This window comes from Leiobunum rupestre, chromosome 11 (genome assembly GCF_980474605.1).
Source record: "Leiobunum rupestre chromosome 11, qqLeiRupe1.1.hap1, whole genome shotgun sequence".
NCBI classification, from domain to species: Eukaryota; Metazoa; Arthropoda; class Arachnida; order Opiliones; family Sclerosomatidae; genus Leiobunum; species Leiobunum rupestre.
This window is the reverse complement of record NC_143394.1, coordinates 2,890,549-2,917,886: the sequence shown is the minus strand read 5'-3', so window position 1 is coordinate 2,917,886 and position 27,338 is coordinate 2,890,549. Positions and strand designations below refer to the sequence as shown.

At 37.3% G+C, this 27,338-nt stretch overlaps 1 protein-coding gene and 1 pseudogene across 2 annotated transcripts in view; one reads left to right on the top strand and one right to left on the bottom strand.

The window, feature by feature from the left end:
- Positions 1-615: 615 nt before the first annotated feature.
- Positions 616-1,071, top strand: LOC149921113 (very long chain fatty acid elongase 6 pseudogene; annotated as a pseudogene).
- A 3,050-nt stretch (positions 1,072-4,121) lies between these two features.
- The window catches only part of LOC149921112 (putative inactive 1-aminocyclopropane-1-carboxylate synthase-like protein 2), a 45,314-nt gene continuing 22,097 nt past the window's right edge, over positions 4,122-27,338 (bottom strand). For both annotated transcript variants that reach the window (XM_090163855.1, XM_090163856.1), the window contains 2 exons: positions 4,667-4,823; positions 4,122-4,568 (listed from right to left, as the gene is read on the bottom strand). In XM_090163855.1, the coding sequence (XP_090019981.1) occupies positions 4,513-4,568; positions 4,667-4,823 (213 nt within the window). In that variant the 3' untranslated portion in view covers positions 4,122-4,512. The remainder of the gene's footprint in view (positions 4,569-4,666; positions 4,824-27,338) is intronic.

Genomic DNA, 27,338 nt, shown 5'->3' with positions numbered 1-27,338 from the left:
ATTTTCATTTTAACAACCATCTCACAATTAATTAATATGTTCAAAGAAAAATAACGGATATTGGTGGTCTTTGATTGGTCTTTTGAAAGATAAAATTATAGAAAAAGTTTGCCAAACAACTTCCTTGTGATATCAATAAATTATAACTTAAAATACCTAGACAACTTGACTCTTAGATTAATTCTAAAAGTTACCGCTTGGTGTCATTAGAAACGAGGCTACTATCATTAATTTGAAATAGTAACCTTTTCACAGATGTTGCCCACAGCCAACAACACCGAAACATTCTACTTCGACTTCGAGAAGAACTTTGATTTCGAGAAAAACCGGTAATGGTTGGATCGAAACGTCCATCTGTCCATTTACATATCTTCGGCCTACGTCCTGACCATCCTAGCTATTCAGAAGCAGATGTCGACCAAACCGGCTTACAATACGAAAACGTACTTCGCTTTGTGGAACGCCGCACTGGCTGTCTTCAGCACCGTAGCCACGATCCGTACTTTTCCGATTTTCTTGTCCGCTGTAAGAAACCAAGGCTTACACTACTCGATTTGTGACGGGGCAGACATAAATACGACTTTGGTATTTTCCTTTTGGGAATTCGTTTTCATGATGTCCAAAGTTCCCGAACTAGGAGACACCGTCTTTATAGTACTACGTAAGCAGAAATTAACCTTTCTGCACATCACGCATCACGCGCTGACTCTCGTTAGTTCGTGGCTTGTCAAAGTCGATTGGGTGCCTATCTCGCGGTGGTTCATGGTTATGAATTTCACCGTACATTCGGTCATGTACCCGTACTTCACTTTGAGAGCCTTGGGTTTCAAGCTACCGAAGTATATAGCTATGAGTATTACTTATATCCAAGTTGTACAAATGATATTAGGATTTACCGTCAGTCTGTACGCCTCTTACATGCTTTTAACGGTCCAGAAATGTAATTTTACCAGAAAATCCGGTTTTATATCTGTCACAGTGTATTTGTTTTACGTTTATTTGTTTGGTAAATTTTTCATGAACAATTACTTCAACAAAAAGCAATTCAAAGTTAGAAGTAAAAACGACTGAAGCTTATTGGTAGCGTCGCTATACTGGTAGCTTCACTTCCGGTGTAATTGGCCGAGGGAGCGAAGCGAGCTGCGACTCCGAATAATTTTGTTTTGCATTTAGTTTGTGTAGTGTTTGGTGTAGTTCTACAACATTACTTTTGAGAAGACTAAATAAAAAGCATTATATCTAGATGGGTTTTCTTAAACCATTTAATTTCGTGAAAAAATAAAAGGCATCGTATAAAATAATATTTTTAAACTTTGATAATAACCTTCTTTATCATTTAGCTAAGATCAAAGTTGTTAATCCTAACTCAGCAAAATGTATGTGGTTCTTAGGTTAAAAAAGAGAGGTCAACTGTTGTCTTGTCTCACGAGAACTAATATAAAAATTGTGTTAACATTCTCTGGAGGAAAGCGGAGACACGGATCCCAATTTTCTCCATTTTTGTTTGAATGTGAGAATTTCCTTGAAAAATACCATAAAAATATTTAGCGATGAAGGTTAAACAGCATAAATTTAACTATTTACCTTAATAATCGTAATTCAAAAAGAATTGCAGTAAAATTAGAATATTTACGCGATTTTTATTGTATTAACAACAAAAATGTTCCAGGAACATTACACTATTACTACTTAGAAAGTTGGAAAAAATTGGAATTAGCTGGCTCCCGCGGAGATGGTTTTAAAAGTTATCTAAAATCCAGAAAAGGGAAGGTCAAGATTGGCAAAGATTTTACAAACGAAACAAGTTAACGCTGTGGTGTCCCGCAAGGTACTGTTCTAGGCCCTATTCTTTTTCGATTTGTATTAATGTAATATGTGATAATACCAGATCTGACCACTCTGTATCTTTTGCTTAGGATATGGTAAAAATATACCATGAGAAAACCTGGGCAAAAGCATAAAGGAAAGCCAATAGAGGTATTAACATTATAAAACACAATTTAGATGGCCATTTACTGAGCTAAAGTTTAAAAAGAAAACTTGTTACCTTACGTTTTCTGTTGCACCCGGCGGTCAGCCAATAATATATTTTAAACTGTAGTTGCATAGATAAAATGGATTATATGAAGTATTTAGGGATATATGTTTATAAATATTTAAAATAAGATCTATAGCCTCTTTAAAGCTTTCTTTGTTTAGATTGCTACACTTTACAACATTACCAACTATTTATTATGCACTTGTTAATTCAATTCTTACTAATGGAATTATTTGTTGGGGTAGTGCAGCACCTTGTAATCTGAAACCGCTTATAAATGAAAATAATCTTATAATTAGAATTTGTCGAAAGAAACCATGGTATTATTCGACTGTGAAATTATATAAAAATATTTAAAACATGTAAACTCGTGTAATTATATACAACATCTATAAAATTCTAAATTATGTAAAAAATATTGATCGATCTAAAGTCAAACCTAATCTTTCTTAATATCTTATACGATTTCTAACTAATGAAAATATTCGAATACCTATTGATAGTTATAACTTAATACGGGGAAGCTTTTTATATTTGAGACCTAAGTTATTGAATAATTTGAACATAGATTTAAAAGCTGATGTGTGTTATAAATTATTTCTAATTAAATTTAAATAATATATTAAGGCCAATGAAATTGAGATTTAAAACTATATTAGGAAAATATAAATGCGTTTATATTAATTATATTGTATCTACTGCTATTAATACTCTCTCCCTCCTAACTACAAGCACTGCTTATATAAAGGGGGATATTGTGTATTATAAACGTAGGATTTTTTAAATGTCAATTGTTTGCACAAATAAAAATAATAATAATTGCCCCCTCCATATTTTTGTTTCATTATTTTGACGTCAACTGGTCACGCGCTGCCACTCAAAAATTGTATTGATAGACAACGTCTTGAAACTTGTCTACTGTAGTTTCATTGCCCAGGCTTAGAGGGAAATTTTTTTCGTAAATGAAAAGAGTATAAGTAGCAGAAATTACCATTATTTACGATTATCAGGTATGAATGAGAAGAATTGTTTTGGCCGGTGACAATATGCAATCTCGGAAAAGTTTCGTGGATAGAGTCAACGACAAACGCGTGTCTTCTGATTGGCTTAAGTGCAGACGTAAAATGCAAAAGGGTACCGGAAATCATAGCCCAAGATGGTAGAAAGGGTAATTATATGGATATTCGTGATTGAAATCAGGGGCGTGGCCATGGGGGTGGGCCGGTGAGTGCTGCCTCAACCTTTTTTTCCGGAGTTTGTGCACTTTGATTGAGTTGGCGAAGTCGGAAAGCTTCTTGATCACCGTAGCTATGAGTCCGAAATGCCGAAACCTTTGCCACCACTGCCCCTGCCTTGCCAACACCACCCCCTCCTTTGCCAACACCGCACCCTCCTTTGGCAACACTGCCCCCACCTTTGCCCACACCACCCCCTCATTTGCCTACACTGCCCCTCCGTTGCCAACACCACCCCTCCTTTGCCAACACCGCCCCCTACATTGCCAACACCACCCCACCTTTGGCCACACCACCACCTCCTTTGCCCACACCGAACTACTTGAATTTCCCCCGCTAGAGCGAGTGTTTTGTTCTAATTTTCAATAATTTATAGCACAAATGTGGCTAGGCCACAGAGACAGTTTATTTACTGATAATTGTCAACACTCAGTTTTCTGACCGCTATCACAGCGTTGATGAATCTAATAGTAATAGATTGGCATCAATTTCAAAAAAATTACTTTATACATTCTGGTAACACGTTACATTTATACCATTTTTTTATAAGAATAGGCCTATATAATAATAATAATCCAGGTTATATAAAGTGCGATAAATATATGAAAATAAGCCATTGTATCATGGTTTTCCCGTCGTATGTTGTTCTTGTTTCGACCGTTTGCTTCACATTCTACAGAAAAAGTATTCCAAGTCCAGATATGTATCTGGAAATTCTCAAGTAAAGTCTTTTCTTTTAAAGCATTCTTCACCTTTCGGAGGCAGATTACATCTTGGCCGGTTTGGAAAATATTCAATAGATTTTAGTTTTGTTTATTGAATATTATTAATGTTATTATTATTATTATTATTATTTAAATTTTTTAACACATAGTATAGTGTAGAAACGATGCAGAAAAACTGCCCAGCAATGTGTAAATTCATAATATAAAAGAAACTAAAATGTAAACATTATCCTGTGTTGTTATAAAAAGTGTGTAAAACATGTTACTCTACAGGTAATAAACATTGTTTAAATTGAATTATTATTATTATTATACACTAACTATTGTAATTACTGTACCGTCTAGTGATAACATTAACAAAAACCGCTTTCTAAATATGGAACGGATTTTTACATGATGAACGATTGAAATAAATACCAATATAAAGTTTTCAAGGAAAAGCATTTACAGTATAGCGAGATTGATCATACTTTATTAAGATTTATATTATATACTTCTGGTATTACGAATACTTTTAAAATTGCAAATTAATTTCCCGTTTCCTGAGGAATTCTCCTAATCGCTTCATACCTGAAATGAATTATTCAATTATTAATTGAAACAGCTTTTCATGTATTTATTGATTACATTGGTTAGTAGGGGTTAATTTGGAACGAAAGTGGACTGACCCTCTTCAAGTTCGAGCATTGGTTTGGAGAAAACTATTCGGAACCAGCCTTTTTCTTCGCTTTTGAATCCGCTGGATGGCGCTATGTACAATTGGCACTCGTCGATGATCGCTTGAAATAGCTCCCTTTCTGATTCACCAGTTGCAGATTTACAATACTGAAAATATTGTGTTCCGTTGATTTAACAAGAAATTAGGTTTTCTGGCGGGTCGGGTCCTGACGGATTTCTAGAAAAAAAACCCGACCCGACCCGAAAAAAGCTTAACTTGAAACCGGGCTAATAATAAAGTTCTTAACCCGGAACCGAAACCAGACAAACAAATACATAGAAAAATTAGGCCGTAGATATTCATGCTGATATAGTATTAAACATTTCCATTATATGGACGAATAAAAACACATTTATTAGTATAATAAATCATTAATACGATTCTATACAAAAGCCTCGTAGTGGAAATCAATGTTTTGTAAACCAAACCTATAAATACGACGCCAATTCTGATCGCGCGTTCACTTCTTTCTCTTGATAATGGTCGAGATAGTCTCCCCGATTTATTACACTAATAAAAGTGTTTTTTCATGCATATAATGAAAGTGTCAACTAGTTATTATTTAAACAAATACAGTGATATGAAACTGTATATTAATAAATTTTATGTGAAATCGACAATAGTGAAAGCCACAACCTCACAGGGCCGGCGGAAGGTGTGGGTATAGTGGGTAAAATTCGAAGAGTTTGGCAAAGCAATGCCCACATGGCGAAATGAAAATTTTGATATTCTATTCCAGCATTTGGAAAAATAGTGCTCAAATTGAAAATGGTTTCATATTTTTCCACACGAAGTCTTGAACACTTCGTCTAGTACTCTAGATGTCAAATTTTGTTTAGAAACCGACTTCTCGAGTATCGCACTACGCATATCTTCATAGTTTCTAAGGAACTGTTTCGTCAACCTCCTACATTTATTGTATTATTTTTACGAGGAATGTCTGTTCAAAAAATAGCTACGTCTCGCGTCGTGCTATCGTTTGTATCTTATATACTATTAACTGAGGGAATAAATGAGGACCGTCAGTGGCGTAACTACGTGGGGCAAATGGGTCAATTTGCCCCAAAGGGGCGCCACTTTCAGGGGCGCCATTTCTTAAGAACTTTTCTAAATATATTTTTGTTCTCTGAAAACAAATAGATAAAATTAAAATTCAGAGTCGTTCAAAATTAAGTCGACTTACGAAAGGTTAGGTAAGTTTTTGAACAAGAAAAAAATTGCTAATAATACATTTTCCTATAGGTCCTTTAGACGCATATGGCGTTTCAACTCAATGTACACCTAGTACACTTTAAAAACACTGTCGAAGGACGGATGGATCGCGTTTTGATAGCGTTGGGAATTTAATCAATAAATAACATAAGATTTTCGGTAAAACAGAACCAACGACGTTAGAAGTAAGGGATGAAATTCCAGACTCCGGTATATTTGAAGCTCTTTTATGTTGCTGAATTAGTCGAAAGATATTTTTTATTATTATTGATTTTCGCCAAAATAGTATCTTACTCTTATAAAGTATTTTATCAAGAATTCAGACGATAATTTCAGGTACTACTACTAGGATATTAATTTTCACTTCAGTTACCGTTACTTTATATTAAAGTTCGTAACAAAACTAACAATCAACTTAAGTCAAATTGGATTATCGGAGAAATAAATTTAAAAGTAAGTTTATATTTGAGATTTTTTTGCATGATTACCAATTTTTATTCCATACTCGCACGTCGCTCGGCAAGGGGCTCCGTCTTCTTTTCCGTTTCTAGTCGAGGGCACCCAAAGGAGCCAGTTCGGGCTGGATTTTGGTTTAGAAAATTTAACATTTAGAAAAAAATTACTACTATTCCAGTATGCCGCCCAAGAAACTGAGTGGGGCGCAGCGTCGGAAGCTTGCTGAACGTTTGCTCGCTAATATTCTAAAAATGAGTATGTGGTCCCAGCCTTCAGCTTCACCCATTAGTGTCGATTCCATCGCTCAAGAGTTAAATTTTAATGAACCTGCAGCGCGTGTGAGGGCTATTGCGGACGATGAAACAATTGACCTAAGCACAGAGTTGGTCATCGAAGCAGTGGATAGAGAGATCCCAGCTTGTGGCACTGGGTGAAAACTCGGAACAACTCCTTCTGCGTTGAGTTTGCAAGTTCTCTCCCCACTGGTTTAAGGGGTTTTCCCCCGAGATCTTCGGTTTCCCCTTCCATAAAAACTTGTTGAGGTTAACGGTAATAGTTAGTGTAGGGAGCTGTTGGCTCGATCGCGTGGCATGCAGGGCTTGCCACCACCCTCCTACGCATTGTAACCCGGCCACCTGAATTAAAGGCTTCAAAAGTCGCTTGACGACTTAGGCCTAAGGTGGTGCCTTGGGTATTAGCCTAGCTGATTATTATTATAAAAAAAAAAGATTGATGATGACAGTAGCGCTTGCGCAGCAGCCTCTGGTATTGCCGACCCAAAAGTTGACGTAGGGATAGGGATTGCTCTTGATGATCATGAATTATATAATCTAAACGCCGGGTTGATCAGTGAAGTAGTTGAGCAAGAGGCTAATCAGAGTACTGATGGTGCCCAAACACCACAAGCTTCAAGTATTACGTCTCTACCTTTAAATACTGATATGGGTAATTTTGGATCTCGAGATCTCTCCAACTTAGAAATGCGATTTATTGTAGACCACGGTGCTTTCCAACCTCCTGGACCTTGTCTCAAAACCAACCACCGATCATTTGACAGCAGTTACAGTTTCAGGGTTTACCGTATCCCGATATTGGTTGTCGTACAGTCACATTTTAAACAAATGCTATTGCACATCATGCTGGCTATTTGCAAATGTAGTGCCAGCGTCTATATTCAAGATTGGAACATCCGATTGGAAGCACCTCTCTCGTAAAGAAAAGTGCCCTGGCCATGCCAATGCATGCATGATTTTTCAGCGCTGGAGAGAAAACAAAACGATCGAGAAACTGATCGATAATGAAATTGTGGCACACGAGAAATACTGGCGCAAGGTTTTAAAACGCATAATAGATGTCATTATAACATTGTCCGCGTGCGATCTACCCTTAAGAGGTCACAGGGAAGACATCTTTAGTGACAGCGCGTGGTCAGGTGGAAACTTTTTGGCTATTGTTCAGCTTTTAGCCAAGTATGACCCTCTTTTATGCGAGCTTCTACAAAAACCAAAAGGTACGACAAAATACTTAAGTCCAATCATTCAAAATGAATTAATTGAAACCGTTGGAAATTGTGCGCTCCAAAGCATTAAAGATGATTTGGCAAAGGCTCCCTTCTTCTCAATTATAGTTGACACAACACAAGATATATCAAAGAAAGATCAACTTTCAAAACTGTTTCGTTTTGTTAAAATTATATATGACACATCTACGGGGAAGCCAGTGTCACTATCTGTGTTAGAATCGTTTTGTGGCTTCACAGTTGTCCATAGTCAAACGTCGAAATCACTTGCAAAGGAAATTATTACTGATGTTGAGTCTCTCACAACTATTACGAAATTACGCGGTCAGGGCTACGACGGAGCGGCAAATATGAGTGGTAGGTACAGCGGCGTGCAGAAGCGAATCAATGATGTACAACCTGCCGCTAGGTATGTGCACTGCGCTGCACACAACGTTAATTTAGTGGTGAATGACGCTGTGAATGACATAACAGAGATAAAAAACTTTTTTGACCGTGTTCAAGAGCTGTATGTTTTTTTTGCGCTATATCACGGTGGAGCCGTCTAGAAAAGGACTCATCATCTTCCTCTCGTACACTAAAACGGTTGTGTCCAACCCGTTGGTCGTCAAGGAATGACGCACTACTGGCTTTGCGTACCCGATATTTTGATGTGATGAAGCTACTCACATTTTACTCATTGACATCCAAAAAAAGATGAGGTCAATGTGGCAATTGGACTAAAAAGATATTTTGAAAAATTTTCGAGTGTAGTTTTAGTTGTTACGTTATCAAAAATCTTGGGGCCTTTAAACATCGCATCAAAACTTCTGCAATCCAAGTCAAGTGACATTCAAAAGCGGTTCAAATTCTCGCTGCAGTGAAGACCGAATTAGAAAACTTACGGGAAAACTGGGATATCACTACCGGCGAAGCAAAACAGGTCGCCGTAAAGTGGGGTATTTCCCCGGTATTTTCTGAAGAACGGTTTCGACGCGTTCGGCGCTTCCATGATGAACTATCAAATGACTCACGACTGGATTCGACCGAAAAACGATTTGAAGTGGAGGTTTATAATAGAGTGCTCGACATTATGAGAAGTCAGATCGGAGTGAGGTTTGATTCGCTCATGGAGACAGATATTCTTTTCAAGTGCATAAAACCTCAAGAAATCCTTTCAATGAGTGAGGAAGAACTCATGGAGGCCGGAAATCGACTAATAGAAGCTTATACTTCGGACCTCACGCATGCTCTTTGCGAGGAAGTGATACTTTTGAAGTCGGCGATGTCCAAAAAACTTGCCGCAATTGAGGACGTAAAAGCGCTGGCTAAGCTGTTATTAATCGATCACTATGAAATTTCGTCTAGTTTCACTGAAATCATCACGGCATGCCTGTTGTTCTTGACACTACCTGTAACTGTGGCTTCAGCCGAGCGGAGCTTTTCCAAACTAAAGCTCATAAAAACTTACTTGCGGAGCTCAATGTCGCAATCTCGATTAACTGGATTATCTATTATTTCAATTTAAAATCAGCGAGTTGCCAGTCTGAACATATTATCCGTAATTGACGCTTTTTCGAAACAAAAGGCCCGACGAACAGCCTACTTGTGAAGTTGTGATGACCCAATTACCCTTTTTTTGAAAAGTTTTCAATAAATCAATATTTTAAAATTCTTTGACCTGCTTTTTATTCTGAACATTTAATTATTTTTCTTAAAAGAATTTTCACATAGCTGGCCTATCTATTAATAACCGCCAGCCAGCGGCGGCGGAGCGGACCGAGGGGGGGGGGAGCGCCTTCTGTCAAGTTGTCCCATGGCGCTCACCGAAAGTTACGCCACTGAGGACCGTGTTTTACAATTTAACGGTTAGTTTGTTCAAAGATAATTTAAACTCGTACCCTATAGTGCGTGGCGTTATGTTTCTCGTGTGCACGTAAGTGAAAGAGTATGGTGGGTGGTACCCAAATTTTCAGAAAAATTAGGAGAATCCGAATATCGATGGTACAACTTTGGGGGGCGGTAGCCCACTCAATAGCTTTTTAGGGATTAATAATTAGTAATTAATTAATTATTATTGAAATGCTTTAGAACTTACATATATACCCTAATAACCACCCTAGTTAAGCAAAACCTAATATATGTTAGGTATTTTAGATAGGGGGCGCTATATACTCCGCCCCCTTCGCACATTTGAAGTTAACTCAGTGATTGAAATAAACCACTTGATGTAGGGTATCAAATTAAAGCTTATAACCTCAAGACTAACACTATGTAAACTAGAATAACCCTGGGTGTATTTATGCAAAGTATTAAATATAGGTGGCGCGTCAAACCATAACCCCAGATACTTTGATGTCGCCGTTTGGAATATAACCGCAGGTGTAGGGTATCAAATGAAAGCTTTTACGTCTAAAAATATAATATATAGAGAGCAGGCTAAGAGCGCATTAGTTAAGGCAATTTTTCCGGTTATAAAAGGGTTTTCTATTACAGAAAGATAAATATTTATTAAGCTATTTTAATACAACAATAATGGATAAATATATTTGATATCACATTTTTAAAGAAATGAACATTTTTAAAAGGGAATGCACCTTTTAAAAAGAAAGTTCCGTTTCACTGTCATCATCTTCACTATAATCTTCAAGGTCTTCGACATTTTCATTTTCTATGTACGAATTGTCACAGTTTTCTGAGTCGCCCCCACACGCGCACATTTCAGTACATTTAATTCGAGGAGCGTGGGAAGCACATTTACAGGGGGGTTTGCAACGGCCACGTCCACAATTGCACTTAATAAAATCCAAAACGTCGCACAGAACTGGTTGATAGGTACCATCTCGAACGAACCACCCGTAATTCTCTGGTGGTGGTAATCGGGGATGCGGTGTTATATCTCTTGGCCATTCCATGCTTTGATAATGCGCCCTGCGTATTGCAGGTCTCATTGCTGCGGATGTAGGTGGTAGCATTTCTCCTTGCAAACCTTTTTTTGAAAAAAGCCACCAACGAAGCTCGCCCGGTGTTGTTTTCGATACATTCTTCGTAGGTTTTAGATATACGAAGCAAACAAACTTCTCCAATAAACTGAATATTTCTTCTGTAATGTTTTCGCCTTCTCCAAGTGACGCTAACGCGTGCAGAATGTCCTCGTCCGCGTCTAAAAATGCTTTCCAAAATGACGTTTTAGCTTTTTCCGCGAACCAGCCAGTCACATCAGAACCGGATACGGCGTGAAATCCTGGAAGAGCCGACGACCTCAGTGGCCCTAGTGCATTGTAATAGTCTTTCAAACTTATTACAATTTTTTTTACACCGGTTCGAATAAATGTGCTTTGAGGACAAAGTAAAGGGTAGCGACGTATAGCCAAAATTAGAACATCGGTGTCCGGAGAGAATATGGACAATCTAGTAGCACCTTTCCTCGAAGAATATATAGCGTGGAGTATTAATTTAGTGTCTGTCTCTTCGTGAGAGCTTTTTAAATCGGAGACATCAATGTTTGTAGATTTGGCTTCTTCTTTGTACGACACTATTACGTTTTTGTTTAAGATTTTACCTTCTTGTATTAAGGCATTTCCAATGAAAACTGTAAGTTCGTCTTTGGTTTTAACGTGAGACAAAAGTTTCTTTAAAGAAATATTTCGAATTTGGGTGTTGTTTTCAATTTTATATTTCACAGGCGTTGTTCCTTTTTGTCTCCTCAAACGTGTAGCGTTTTTTAACGAGTTCTCTAAGTAAGTGTCGAATACTACTTGAATCTCTGAGAATGTTCCATATTTAGTAAAGATACGATGGCAGAACTCTCTGGCTAGGTCAGCGCAAGTGTTCAGATTTTTGGAAGTTAATGATTGAACTTCGGCCATTCCATCTACTATCGCTAACTCAAATACTTCCATAATATTTGTAGCGATATTTAGCTCGACTTCAGGACAATCACTCTGACTTTCACTCGATTTGATTAGTGATTGGAGGAGGTTAACTACTTTGGCTTTATCACCACTGTGGTTTAAAGAACCATCCGCTCCAAACAATGCCCGTGGAACCACAGTCAATTCAAAAGTACTGACTACATCTTCTAGTTTTAGATCTTGTCGAGACCGACACAACAGAATCAGCCGCTGAAATAGACTTCGGTCTTCTTTTAGTACTACCTCTCCAGCTTTTGTTTTCAACTTTACACTCTTGGCCGTTGTTTTCCAGAGTTTCAGGTTGATGTTGCGTAACGGATCCCAGAGGTTTTTACTTCCATCTATAATGCGTTCCTTTGCGAATTTCTGATATTCTTTCGAACCAATATCTGACATATCGCAGACATCTTTGCATACAACTTCGGGTGCAACAGATTTGGTGACAAGATTGATTAGATCACTACCTTCGTATCTAAAGGGGTTAGTGAATGTCTCAATGGTAGATATAAGCTTTGTCACGTTCTTCAATTTCCGGGACGATACTGATTCTTTATTTTCGTGGTGTTTCGTTTCTTTTTGACAAGTAATCAAATTAGTTACAACCATGGCTTTAGCTTCTTCTGAGAGTCTCGAAAGGTGTGGAGCAACTAAAAAGAATTTCGTCAGAGTTTCCGGTCGTAAGGTAATACCAACTAAACCACCAAGAACTTTCATCTTCCTATTCTCCTGTTCGAGAGCTTCATCGCCACCTAAATTGCAAAATGGAGCAACACTCTTGTTCGGGCTCCATTCACCTCTCTTAAGCTCGTTCCAAATCTGACTGTCGTTATGTTTTAATTCGTTCATTTCTGCCAAATGCCACGCGGACATCGCCGAATATTTTCGCAGATCCATCGAGAAAAAATATTTAGTAAAATCATCTAGCGCTGACAATCTAAGCTCCCGGTCAGCACTACGAATGGCTCGAATGAATGCGAGCAAGGAATGAACCATATTCATATACTGTTTCACGAATTTGAATGTTGGATTTTTAAATGAAAACTTATCGCAAAACGATTCTATTTTTTCGGCCAATTTCATCGATTCTCACTTTTTACTGAACTTTTCGGCTTCGAAGGCGACATTTTCCGGAATATTACTTTTCCAGGAGTCCGAGAGCTGTTTGCACAGTGTTCTACATTCTTCTTCTTCCGCTGGTTGGTGTTTGAAAAAGACTTCGGTGAGTAATTTTGTTAGAGCTTGAAGAGTTGTTAAATGAGCGTCAATTGATCTCCTTAGAGGTTTTCCTTCCAGAATACGATTGACAGTGTGCGGTCCATACAGTCCAGATTCTACCCATAGCTCTGGAATACCAGAAAGTTCGAGGAATTTTCCAATAGCCCTTAATTCCGCCATTTCGATGTTAAGTTCGCCGGGCAAAAATACCCATCCTTTCGCATTTATCGCCATTTCTAGTTGTTTGATTGGACGGTAAAGCCCCATATCTAAAGAAACGATACGCTTTGTTTCGGAGCCACGTAGAAGATTGCTTGTTTTTCCTAGAATGTCTAATACAGTCACTTGAACTGATCGTTCGGTAGGAGAGAATCCAAGTAGTGGTAGAACAGCGATGCGTGTAATTTCTTTGGTATTATACACAAGGGAATTGTGGGCTGACCAAGTGAGTCCATGGTCTAAACCATCTTGTTTTCCACTACCTATTCTTGAAAGAATCCACATGAAATCGTGATTGAAAGCTTTTTCCATTTGACTAGAAACTCCAACACCTTGGGTATAAGTGGGAAATACTGCCCTTTTAGGGCGTAAGGACTTCGAAACTGAGCATGGAAGTAATTTGAAAATTGACGGTGGAATTTCTGTAATTTGTGCCTCTTCTTTAAAGAGAAATGGTTCGTTTGCATCAGATGACTTGACTTTTTGGTAAATAACCATAACTGTTCCGTGCATAGTACGTTGACCATCAGGGGTATCCTCTTGGAAGTCTAAGTTGTCAAAAGCGAACGATATTGCTCTTCCAAATTTGAAATTCGGTGGAAGATAGATACCACCGTTTTCGTTTATTCTAAAAAGCACATTTTTAGCTATTAAATTCTCAACGTCTTTTACTCTTGAATAATTGACGCTCATTCCTAAATGACTTAGTATTTCAACTAGTTTTGAGCTTCGTGAATCCTTGTGAATGGATAGTCCGACCCCCAACTGCAAAGGCATTTCGTGACAGATGCTTGACGAGGAGATAAACATTCAAAAATTAGCGTCTGAGCCAATCTTAATGATCGTTGGTTGATTTCGCTTTCGCGTTTTTCATTTGAACTAAGAGTAGCTTTTCCGATCATACACCATTTAAAAAAAAGTAATATTTATTGAGGTGTTACGTCACTCTCCATGTCAAGAGACCCATTAAAACACCACTTTTCTGACGACAAAATCAACTTCCGTATTACTGATGACGCTTTGAACAGACTCCTGACCTGAAACTCTTGGTTATCTTCGTCTTTCAAAGTGGTTAAAGCCGTGTCTTTAGTGCCCCTCAAAGACACTAATTCCGAGGAGCGCTTTTGTTTTGGTTGAGAAAACTCGATTCCTAGTACTTCATCTTTTAAAAAATCTTTCAGTTGCCTTCTTGACATAATTTCGTCTTTAGTTTGGTCACGACCATTTGAAATACAAATATTTAAGTACAAGGCATAAAGCTCAGCCATAGATATGACTTTCATTGTATTCTTTGCAAAGTCCTCTTCAACAAGATCAGGAACTCAATGCCCGAAGCTACCACTGCCGCCTTTTTAACTTTCTGTGGAGCTGCCATTCACGTCTTGGATCGTAAAGCGTTAGTTACGTTTTTTAACCAACACTGCAAGTGATACATAATATCTACTGCGTGTGCGTCCGTTTCATTTATACATTCATTTAATCGTACCCTCCATGTGTCGTTCCCACTTAATTCAACTGCTTCTCTTAAAGATGCACCGCTTGAATCATAAGATATAATATGTAAAGGGTGCCGTTTAGTTTCTTTGTTATCACAAAAAAAGCAAAGAAGTTTAGAGTACTTTGGGGTTTTGCTTCTCGTAAAGGGCAATGGTACACTCTCAGTAGAAGCGGCTAGCTCTAAAGACTCTTTGCTAGCTTCAGATTTCAATTTTTCTCGATAACGTTTTTCAATTTGACTTCCACGAGACTTCAGAGAAAATTTTTTATAACAGGTCAAATGCCACTTTACCTTTCGCTTCTTTAAGTTTTCAACTGTTACATTTCCATCCAGGAAATTTAGAAGTTCTTGGCTGTCAACGTCTTCTTGATCTGCATATTTCGTCAATAAAGAAGATATAGTCTCGTAAGTAGAATTTGCTGGTTTTTCCACGAGGTTTTCTCTGGTATCCTTTTTACAAAACACACAGCTATCACGTTTAGGTGCCCGTGACATCTTAAAAATAAATTTCAATCCCCAGAAAACGAACGTTTCCTTAGCTGACCGAAACTCTTTGCTAAATAAATCGAGGTTCTCGAAGTCAACAAACGCTATCGATCTGCCCATCCACATCACCCTAAATAATAGCCCTGAAATTTGGTTTTTCATTCGTGTAACAGTTAGGTGTTATAACCGGAGACCTTTGCCTTATTCGCCCGCTTATCTCTCTCCCGTTCTATGCGAGCCCGCTAATTACGCATGGTTTCATTTAACCTTTCTAACTTTATGGCTCTGGAACTTTTTATTTTGGTTAAGTATACCCCTTGAAACTACAATTTTAAAAAATAATACTTTTTGACGTAAAAGCTTTCATTTGATACCCTACACCGTGCGGTTATATTCCAAACGGCGACATCAAAGTATCTGGGGTTATGGTTTGACGCGCCACCTATATTTAATACTTTGCATAAATACACCCAGGGTTATTCTAGTTTACATAGTGTTAGTCTTGAGGTTATAAGCTTTAATTTGATACCCTACATCACGTGGTTTATTTCAAAAACTGATTTAACTTCAAATGTGCGAAGGGGGCGGAGTATATAGCGCCCCCTATCTAAAATACCTAACATATATTAGGTTTTGCTTAACCAGGGTGGTAATTAGTGTATATATATAAGTTCTAAAGCATTTAAATAATAATTAATTAATTACTTAATTAATTACTAATTATTAATCCCTGAAAAGCTATTGGGTGGGCTACCGCCCCCCAGACATGCCCCCAAAAGTTGTACCATCGATATTCGGATTCTCCTCATTTTTCTGAAAATTTGGGTACCACTCACCATACTCTTTCATTTACGTGCACACGAGAAGGTTTTTTTTACATAATACCACGCACTATTAGCTGCAGCATGGGCACCGCATTATTCTCTCCTGTTTGTGAATAATGGCAAGATTTTGAAATTTGAACCCCAAGGAGTTTTCTAAATTCGTCAGCGGTAAGTACATTATATATTTTTATGCTTCCCTTTTGTATAATTTAGGGTAAAAAAAGAAAATTAGTATTACAGTATAGTCTTAGTTGTTATTTAACAAACTATTTTAAGACTCTTAAGAGTTATTTAGTGATATTAGCAGTTTACTGATAGTGATAGCATTGGCATAGCTTGGATACATTTTATTTATATTACCTTCTATCACGTGCAATCTAGATATATGTGATTATTCTAATTTGTCTTTATTGCAAATATAGTTGGCTAAAAACTAAAACCACGTAACTTAACTTACGTGGTTCTTGCTGTATTTAAGGGTTATATAAATGTCTTCCAAAACGTTACTGGGATTTTGATATAGTATCGTTTAATAAATAAAAATATATGTATATATATATATTGTTTTATAATTTAATGTAATAATATATATTTTTTCAAAAAGATTACTGTGATATAACTCCGTTATGCCTAGAGGAATGTGTTGCTGCGTGCCTGGTTGTAGAAATGGAATTTCCAAAACTAAAAATAAAGGCATTTCATATCATTGTTTTCCTAAGAATGAAAATATCCAAGCTCTTTGGCTCGTGAAGTCCTCGTGCTCAGTTGCAAATATAAAAAATGCAAGAATCTGTTTGGCTCATTTCACAAATGACGATTATGAAAATAATAAACTCGGGTCAGATATCCTTAAAGTGAAAGTCCGTAATTATTTAAAAAAAACAGCAGTACCTAGTCAAAATCTGGTGAGATGTCAAATGGAATCAAATTCTGACAATAGACTGTCACGTTCTAAACTAAAAACCATAACGGAACATTGTAATTCTGTTTATAGTGAGAACAGTCCCACTCCCACGAAAATAAATAACAATCACTACTGCCCTACTGAAATTTATAAAATGCCAACTCGCAATGAAGTTCTTAGTATGCCAACTCGCAATGAAGTTCCTAGTATGCCAACTCGCAATGAAGTTCCTAGTATGCCAACTCGCAATGAAGTTCCTAGTATGCCAACTCGCAATGAAGTTCAGAGAAATATCAAAACCAAAGTTCCTGATACTACCAATCACATAGATGTTCCTGATACTACCAATCACATAGATGTTCCTGATATTACCAATCACATAGATGTTCCTGATATTACCAATCACATAGATGTTCCTGATACTACCAATCACATAGATGTTCCTGATACTACCAATCACATAGATGTTCCTGATACTATACCAATCACATAGATGTTACTGATATTACCAATCACATAGATGTTCCTGATATTTTCACTCTTAACAAAGTTTCTGGTATTTTCAATACAAATGAACGTGTGGCTACTTGGAAATCTAATATATCAAGCATTAATGATTCTATATTTTCATCCATTTTGAACACATCGATTGCTGAATCCGGTTATTCTTCAAATCTGAACTGTACAACTGTTGAATGTAATTTGCCTCAGATTAATAATTCAACTGCTGAATATACTTTCTCATCCAACCTGAATAATTCAATAATTGAATCTAATTTTTCGTCAAACCCGAATAAGTCAATAATTGAATCTAGTTTTTCCTCCAACCTCAATAATTCAATTACGGAATCTTGTTTTTCATCCAACCTCGATATATCAACTACGGAATCTATTAAAATTTTGGAAGATTCCAACCCGACAGAACAATGGAAGAAAATTTATAAAAAGGCTATAGAAAAACAAGAAAAACTTTCACTCGTTTCAAAAAGTATGCAAATTCCTACAGCAACTTAAAAAGCAGCTAATCAAATCAAGGTGAAAAAACAAAATTTTAACTACACAGCTTTCAATGCAAAGAGTTTCAAGTATTAATTTAAAAAAAGATGTAAAACGACTTGGCAAAGAAAAGTCAAAATTTGAAAAACACTATAACGAAAGCCAATCGGTTTTGAAAAACGTTTTCTCTATAAGTCAAATAAAAATTCTACAAAGGTGAAAAGAGGAAAGTCACTTGGAGTAATGAAGATTTGGCGAATGCTTTTACACTTCGTTACTTAAGTAAGAGAGCCTATATATACCTAAGAGAAAGAAGAGGAATTCCTTTGCCACATATAGCAACCCTTAAAATAGACGCTAAAAGAAATTATTCACTCCAAAATAAAAACCGTCAAAAGGAAGGGTTTTTAAATTAAAAACGCGTGAATCTCGATGATATCGCCCATTTTTTCGTCGCACGTGTAATTATTTATTCTGATAATAAAATAGAATCACGTGGGCTTAGCAATATTTATCCGCATTTGTCTTAGCCAATAAGATTATCCCTTCCGAGCAAGCACGCGCCCATTTACACAATATAACCGTTGAATTTTTTCAAATCAATTTCTTTTAAGATCTATTAGATCTCACAAGCGGAATTCTTCATGACCTAATAAATTTAATGGTCATCAGATGTAAAACCTTGCCTGAATTAGAAAAACGTATAGTTATGACATTCGACGAAGTCAAAGTACGTTCAATTTTTGAATATGATGCCAGACATGATCAAATATTGGGAAGATTCAACCAGTTGCAAGTTATTATGGCTAGAAGTCTTTTTTCCCCGTGGAAACAACCCATATACTTGGGTTTTGACCAAAAAATTACTAAAGCCATATTATTTGAGGCTGTAAACGAGCTGCACAAAGCAGGTTATACTGTTGTAGCGTGCGTTAACGATATGGGTGGTGGTAACATGTGCTGGTGGAATTCCCTCGGAGTATCTGTGCACAAGTCATGGTTTTTTAACCCTGCGTGTCCTAGCGACAAAATATATATTTTTGCACATGCACCATACCTCCTAAAATTAATAAGAAATTGGTTAATTGACACTGGCTTTAAAATTGATGGAAGACAAATTGATATTGAGCCAGTTAAAGATCTTTTGAAGTTAGACTGTGAAGAATTGCAAGCATGTCCAAAGTTAAAGGGAATAGAACCTCCAACGCGTTCTTTATGGAAGACCCCATCAATTTCCTTTATTCCCTTCACAATCAGCGATTATCAGCGCCGCAGGTGTGAAAAGCCATGGGAGGCAGCGGACGATATTGGAACCCTTGGAGGGCGACAGAAATACCAGAGGTTATATTCCCTTTAAGCAAACGTAACATAGAATGTGTGAAAACAGAGAGGCATAATTTAAGGAATGCAGCGGAACTTCTTTCTCATTCAGTTGCTACGGCTATTAAACGATTAGAAAATTCTAAGAAACTTCAAAGTTATTTAGACCTTGCCAATTTTATTGAGATGGTCGATAGCTGGTTTGACATTTTCAACAGTTTCAGAAAACTGACAAAAAGGACATGAAATGTGGGTTTGGTATACACATTCAAAAACAGTCAAATGCGTTGGATAAAATGAATGGTGACCTCAATGAGATGTGTAGCCAAGTCGGAAAATAGTCTTCAAATGTTCCAAAAAGAAATAATTATATCAATACATTCTTTAAATGGTCTTTATAATGATTTAAGTTGAAAATACGGGATTAAATATTTGCTAACCCACCGCCTGAACCAAGATTGTTTGGAATTTTTTTTTCACAGCTCAGAACCAGAGGTGGTCTTGACGATCATCCTACACCATTAAACGCATTATATAGGATACAGATTATAATTCTAGGAAAAAATCCAGGAGTTGTTCAACGAAACTCTAACACCGTTTCTCAAGGAACAGAAGAGTTTTTAATTACAGATTTATTTAAAAATGCCTTTAATGACAAAGATATAATTGAAATGAAGGAAGACTGGGAAATCACTCAATCAAGTAGTAATTTGCAAATTAACAAGAATCCGTGCGCATCACCACCAAAAAAGAGTACCAAATTGGTATCACAGTCTTCACCGATTCCAACGCCAAAAGAGTTATCAGAATTTGAAGAAGGTGGCTTTGAGTATTTATCGGGTTGGGTCGCAAGAAAGTATTACGATAAATATCCAGATTTAGATCTACAATGTGAAAATAATTTAGTTAATGACCACAATTATAATTTGCCATCGTGGGTATCCCAACTGACTCTCGGCCAACTAATTAAACCTTCAATTGCATTATTAAACGAGGCCAAAGTTTATGAATCGTTTTTCCTTAATGCGCATGCTAACACGAGTTTAAGCAATGAAAGGGGTATTGTACAATCTGTGGTTGATAAAATCCTTCGAGATGGAAAATGTTTGTATCCCTCTGATTTAATTCATTCTTATGTGAAAATGAGGACTATCATAAGAATGAACTACTTAAATCAATTGCACCAAGAGGAAGTGAATGAAAAAAATAGAGCCAGAGGGAAAAAAATGAAAAAAATTACAACATAATCAAATTTTCAAAATTAATTTATATTCTCACAACGAACACTTTGTGGTGAAAAATTTTAAGTTTATTTTAAAGGACAATTCTGGCTAGCTTTTGAGCCATGGTGTTTTATCTCACGTGGTGCGTTTAAAATTAACAAGAAGTAATGTTGAAAAATTTATAAAAGTGGAATTTTACTTATGTGATTGTTAAAAACTATAAAAAGTAACCACTGACATTCATCATATGTATACTATTAATATGTAAAGTTCTATAAAAAAAATAACTGTGATGTTAGAACCTTTTATAGGTTTCTATAAAAGTCATTGTACCTTGTATGCATTTGATGCAATGTGTGCCTTAGTGAAATTTTTTACATTTGAGAGAAATAACTGTGATGTTTAAACCAAACTGTATTGTTAGAAGCTAGCAAAATTTTCTGCTAGTCATTTTTAAATCATATTTTATTAAGCTGTATCTCAAAGTAAATTTTATGAAAAATGGATAAAAAATGACATTTGAACAAAATGTAAGAAAGTAAAAAATTTTACTTTATAATGTATTGTTTAAAATTGTGATATTTTAACCAAATGCGGAAAACTAAAAAAAAATATTTTACTTTATGTATTCCATTTAAACTGTAATATTATTAGAAACTATTAAAAGTGTTTGTTTAAATCTTATATGTACTGAGTTTAAAATGTTTTATAAAAATAGTTTTGTTACAAAAGCCTATAATTACGTTATTTAAAAATTTCATTCTTAGTATACACAATAAGCCTCTAGAAAAGATCAAAAAGATGGTGATTAAATGAAGTAGCGTAATTGTTCATTTTATATCTTATTAATGAAGTCCAAATGATAAAAATGTTAATTTTTAAAGATGGTTTAAGTACTGATTAAGCTTTTAAAAGCATATTTAATGTCTTTGTTTATGAATTTGATAAAATTGAGTCAAAAGCATTTTTAAAATTAATTAGTTAGTAGTTAATTAATGTAGTTGAATCGGTTTATGTCTTATGAACATGTACATTGATTTGAAGTTAAGTTTATCTAGTTTATTTTTAAATAAAATGTTTTAAACTGTTTTAATTTTTGATAAGCCATAATAAATTTTAAACTAATTATCTACAATCTATAAATCTGAGGTTATTTTAATAAAAGTTTTTGATAATTTAAGATATATTAAATCATTACATACGTCATCATGTCATCATATAGGAATTCTATTCATCATATAAGAATAACTATACTACATTAATTAATTACATATTATTTATTGGGTTTCTAATATATCCGTTAATATATAATTTATCATAAATATTAAAAAATAATAATAATTGGTAGTCCTTGAGCCACTACCTGATTATTTTGGTTTCTGACAGACACGCACATATAGAAATAAGCTACCCAAATAATGTGAGTCTCCCACGTACGACGTCACACTCTCTCTCTCCGAGCCGTTTCAGGAAAATCTTCAAAACTCGTTCTATTAATGTAAAGAAATATTGTTTAAACGTTAGTATATATATATTGTTTTGTTGAATATCTCGAGCTCGCGTCTCGTAAATTAAAAGAAAGAGCGAGCACGAGTCTCGTGCTTTGAGAAAGAAAAAGGCTTAGATTTAAGTTTTTTTTAGAACGAACAAAACCTTTACAAATTTTTGGCTGTAACGGACATTCTGTATATTTGGATGTAGTCTCCCTGTTGCGCTCATTAAAAGCAATTGTTCTGATTAAATTAAGATCCGTTTCCTAAATCTATCGCGTCTCAATCACAGAGTAAAAGTAGAAGCTATTTCATGGTGCCGAAACCCGGGACCTTTAGATTAGAGTAATTTTAGGGAAAGTCGGATTAAAATAGAGTAAGGTAATCAATCAGGATGGCAAGCAGAGGAGGCATCGGGGATGTCCAAAGAGCAAAGAATAAGAGAGAAGTATACAGAGGCTTTATCGGAGAAATATTGTCTGAAATGGAAAGCGCGCTTAAATCCGATCCAATGGATTTGGAAACACTGAGAGTCAACGTAAGGCAATTGGAGCCAAAAGAAAACGCCTTAAGAGACTTGGACTCAGAAATAGAGGAGGCAATTTCATTGGACGACCTAGCTGCAGAGTATAGAGAAGTTGAAACCTTCAGAAACGAAATCATATCATGGAAGACAAGAGCCGAAAGTGCGATAGAAAATGAAAAGGATTCAGCGAGTTTAGCCGGTTCCTATAGAACAGCGAGAAATCGCGCGTTAAAGGTAAAACTTCCCACATTGGAATTAAAGAAATTTTACGGCGACGCAACAGAGTGGTCCAAGTTTTGGAACCACTACAAAGCAACTATACACGACAACGAGGACGTACCCGACAAGGCAAACAAGTTTTACTACCTAGCATCACTCCTTAGAGGAGACGCGGAAGCCATCATTAAAGGGCTACAAATATCAGATCGGAACTATGATATCGCTATCCAGCTATTAAAAGAGACGTACGGAAAAGTAGAAATTCAGATAGATGCCCACACTGAAAATCTATTAAAATTAAAGTCCGTTGAAAGCTCATCAGACGTGGTAGGCCTGAGGAATTTATACAATACATGTCAAGTAGAGCTACGTAGTTTGGAGTCGTTAGGTCAAGACCCAGAGGCATGCGCGTCACTTTTGTGTCCAATGCTAATTAAGAGAATTCCACAAGACATAGCGCTAGGATTCAATAAGAGCGCGTCAGCGAATGGAAAATGGAAGTTAGCAGAATTAATGGAATATATAAAAAGAGACTTGGAAGGAAGGGAGCGCATTTTAAGGTTGACAAATAAAGGCGGAAGAAAAGACGGAGCGTTCAACCACGGCAGTAGTGGCAAAGATCAAGGCTATAGTAGAGAGTTATCGAGGAATCAACAGTACAAAAAAGCCACCACGACATCCGCTTTAATGGCAGGTGTAGAAGGCCAAAAGGAAAATTGTATATTTTGCGAGAAAGAACCCCATAAGCCGGAAGAATGTAAAGACGTTTCACTAGAGCAGAAGTTGGAAATCCTAAAGAAGAAAAACCGTTGTTTTCGATGCTTAGTAGGGGAACATTCCTCTCGATTCTGCAGGCTAAGATTTAAGATCAAATGTAACCACTGTCAAAAGCGCCACCATACAGCCATGTGTGAAGAGAAAGAGAAGGGACGAAGGGAGAAGATCGAGTTCGAGAAAACAAACACCGCCACTACAGTTAAAGAAGTATCCGTAGGGACAGTAAGTTCGTACCCTACTACGAAAGAAAAAATACTTCTCCAAACCGCTACAGTTCTGGCAAGAGGACCGAACGGGAATGAACTTATCAGATGTTTGATGGATAATGGCAGCCAGCGAACCTTTATAAAGAAAGATACAGCGCGGAAGCTCGGTTTAAAACCTACAGGCGTAGAGAGTCTCAAAATTAAAACATTCGGAAGTAGAAAACCGACACTGCTAAAAACAAACAAAGTAGAGTTAAAGTTAAGAAGCCTAGTAGACGAGACCGAAATCATTATCGAAGCGTTGGAATCTGATGAAATCAGCTCGGCTACAATTCGAGTTCCTGGAGAAGCTATTAAACGGAACCTAGAATCAAAAAACTTACCACTAGCAGATATAAGCCAAAGCGACAACAATAATGGAGAAATACAGTTACTAATTGGTTCAGACTTGCATGGGAAGATTTACACGGGAAGATTCGAAAGAATAAACGACGTTCTCTTCGCTATGAGCACCCTATTTGGATGGGTCGTGCAGGGACCGACAACAATAAGAAACATGCAAGTTTGCGCGGAGAAAGTCAATATAGACCCCGTTTCCATTATGATGATCCACGAAGAAGAAGAACTAACGGGAAATAGTCTTAAGCGCTTTTGGGAATTAGAATCGCTAGGAATAAGAGACACCGAAGAAAGTGGCCATGATCCGATGAACGAGAACGCCGTGGAATTCTTCGAAAAGACGGTTCAATTCAAAAAAGGAAGGTGGGAGGTCAGCCTCCCGTGGAAAGAAGAAATGCCTGAATTGGCGGACAATTTCGATATGGCGAAGTGGAGATTAGCCGGACTATTTCGAAGATTCAAACGTGATCCCAACTTATTTGAAGCGTACAAAAAGGCCTTAAAGGAATACGAAGAGGGCGGAATTATCGAAAGGGTCGCGAGAGAGACAAATGAGATTGACCCCCTCTATTATCTCCCTCATCAACCGGTTATAAGAGAAGAAAGAGCGACCACAAAAGTACGTCTTGTGTTTGACGCGTCGAGCCATAAGAAGAATGAGAATTCGCTAAACGACTGTTTGATGTCCGGTCCAAACCTCAATCCTGACATCTTTGAAATCCTCGTGAAATTTCGAACAAAGAAAGTAGCAATTGTCGCCGATATTAAGCAAGCCTTCCTTCAGATCGACTTACACGAAAGAGACAGAAACGCTGTAAGATTTCTGTGGATTGAAAACACCGAAGACCCAAATCAAAAATACATAATATTTAGATTCACCAAAGTTTTATTTGGTGTTAACAGCAGTCCATACCACCTAGCGGCCGTTCTAAATAAACATCTAGAACAATTTAGAAATGAATTTCCGGAAACGTGTAAGATACTAAAGGAAGATCGATACGTCGATGATTTTGTCTCGGGAGCTGATAACGCTCTATTGGCCTATGACAGAGTTAAGGAAGCGAAGGAGATCCTTAAAAGGGGACATTTTGATCTATGTAAATGGCATACTAATGACAAGGGTCTACGAGAGCGTATCGAAAAGAAAAAGTTCAACGAGTCATTGACGTCGAGCGAAAATCAAGAAACCCTGATTTTACCTAGCGCTTCGTTGTCATCTAAGGTTCTAGGAATGACCTGGAATGAAGAAACAGACAACTTCTCCTTTGAAGTAGAGGCCTTGCTACCCCTTGTACAACAGTTGGACAGTACGAAAAGATGCGTTTTGCAGCTGTCCGCTCGGATATTTGATCCCTTGGGGTTAATAACGCCATTCTCAATCAGAGCGAAGACGCTTTTCCAAAGGCTGTGGCTGGATAAACAGAGATCTTGGGACGACGAGTTACCTCAGGATCTTGCCAAAATTTGGAACTCATGGTGCTCAGAGCTACCCGATTTACGACTTATATCAACACCCCGACTCTGTTTTTTCAATGAGGAAGACATATCTGTGGTAGAGATGCAACTACACTGTTTTTCAGATGCTAGTGAAGCCGCCTTTGGAGCGGTCGTTTATTTAAGAGCCACATTAAGTAACGGAAAGGTATCAAGTCGTCTTGTAACTTCAAAATCCTGCGTTGCACCGCTAAAGAGGATAAATTTACCCAGGCTGGAGCTAATGGGAGCTCTAGTAGGAGCCCGACTGACAAACAGAGTTAGTAAGTGTATGAATATCAACAACGAAAAGATCCATTTTTGGTCAGATTCGAAAATCGTCATTCACTGGATAAGAGGTTCACCCAGAAAATGGAAACCTTTCGTGGGAAACAGAGTAGAAGAAATACAAGAGATAGCCGAACCAGGCTCATGGAATCATTGTCCAGGTTCTCAGAATCCTGCGGACTTGTTAACGAGAGGAAAAACCTTAAAAGATCTACAAGGCAGCGAGATTTGGTGGAATGGACCTGCTTGGCTTGTAGCCAAAGAAAAGAATTGGGGTAACAAGAACTACAAACCAGAGAAATTAGGCGAAGATGAGATTTCAAAGGTCGAAGAAGAAACCAGAAGGAAGTATGAAGAGGTCGCTCTCACGGTGTGCGAGGCAAAGCAAGTTACCGAACCACTGTTGGATATTAAGCAACGCAGTAGACTGTCAAGAGTCCTAAGAGTAACAGGATGGGTACTGAGGTTTCTCCAAAACTTGCGCAAACACCAAAAAAGAGATTCGTTAGTAAAAGTGGACGAGATAATCCCTCTGAACGCCGAAGAAATAAGGAACGCTGAAGAATTCTGGATTCGCCGAGTTCAAACTGAAAGTTTTCAGGAAGAACAAAAGGACTTGAAGGCCGGAACTGAGCTAAAAAGAAATTCACCGATTCGTAATCTCAAACCATTCTTGGATGAAGCTGGTTTAATTAGGGTTGGCGGTAGACTCCAATTTTCAGAGTTTGATTACACTGAGAAACATCCTGTAATTCTACCGTGTGATCATTACTTCTCCAGTTTAATAGTCGACCGCGAGCATGAGATTGTCCATCACTCTGGAACGGCTAATACCTTAGCGCAAGTTAGAGAAAAGTATTGGATTATACGTAACAGGCAATTAGTAAAGAAAAGAATTACGGCGTGCTTGAAATGTAGAAAATGGAGAGCAAAATCAGCTAAGGAAGTTACTGCGCCCCTGCCTCGAGACAGAATTACGGAGTCTAGCGCGTTCGAAACATCAGGGTTGGACTTTGCGGGCCCATTATATATCCGAAGTGAAGATGACGTGAGAGAGAAAGCGTATATCTGTCTCCTGACTTGCGCAGTTACTAGAGCCGTACATCTGGAGCTGGTGAGCGAAATGAGTACGGAAAAATTACTTTTAGCACTCCGGAGATTTATAGCTAGAAGAGGTCTGTGCAAGATCATCTACTCTGACAACGCGAAAAGTTTCAAGAGAGCGGACAAAGAGTTAACTTCCATATGGAACAGCGTAAAAGAAAAGGACGTGAGCGATTTTTTTGGTAAGATTGGCGTCCAATGGAAGTTCATCGTGGAGCGGGCTCCTTGGTGGGGCGGGTTTTATGAAATAATGGTGAGAGGCGTCAAGTCAGCGCTTAAGAAGGTTTTACACGGCGCTCTACTCAGATTCGAAGAAGTAACTACCGTCTTAGCAGAGGTGGAAGCCGTGATTAATTCACGTCCACTAACATACCA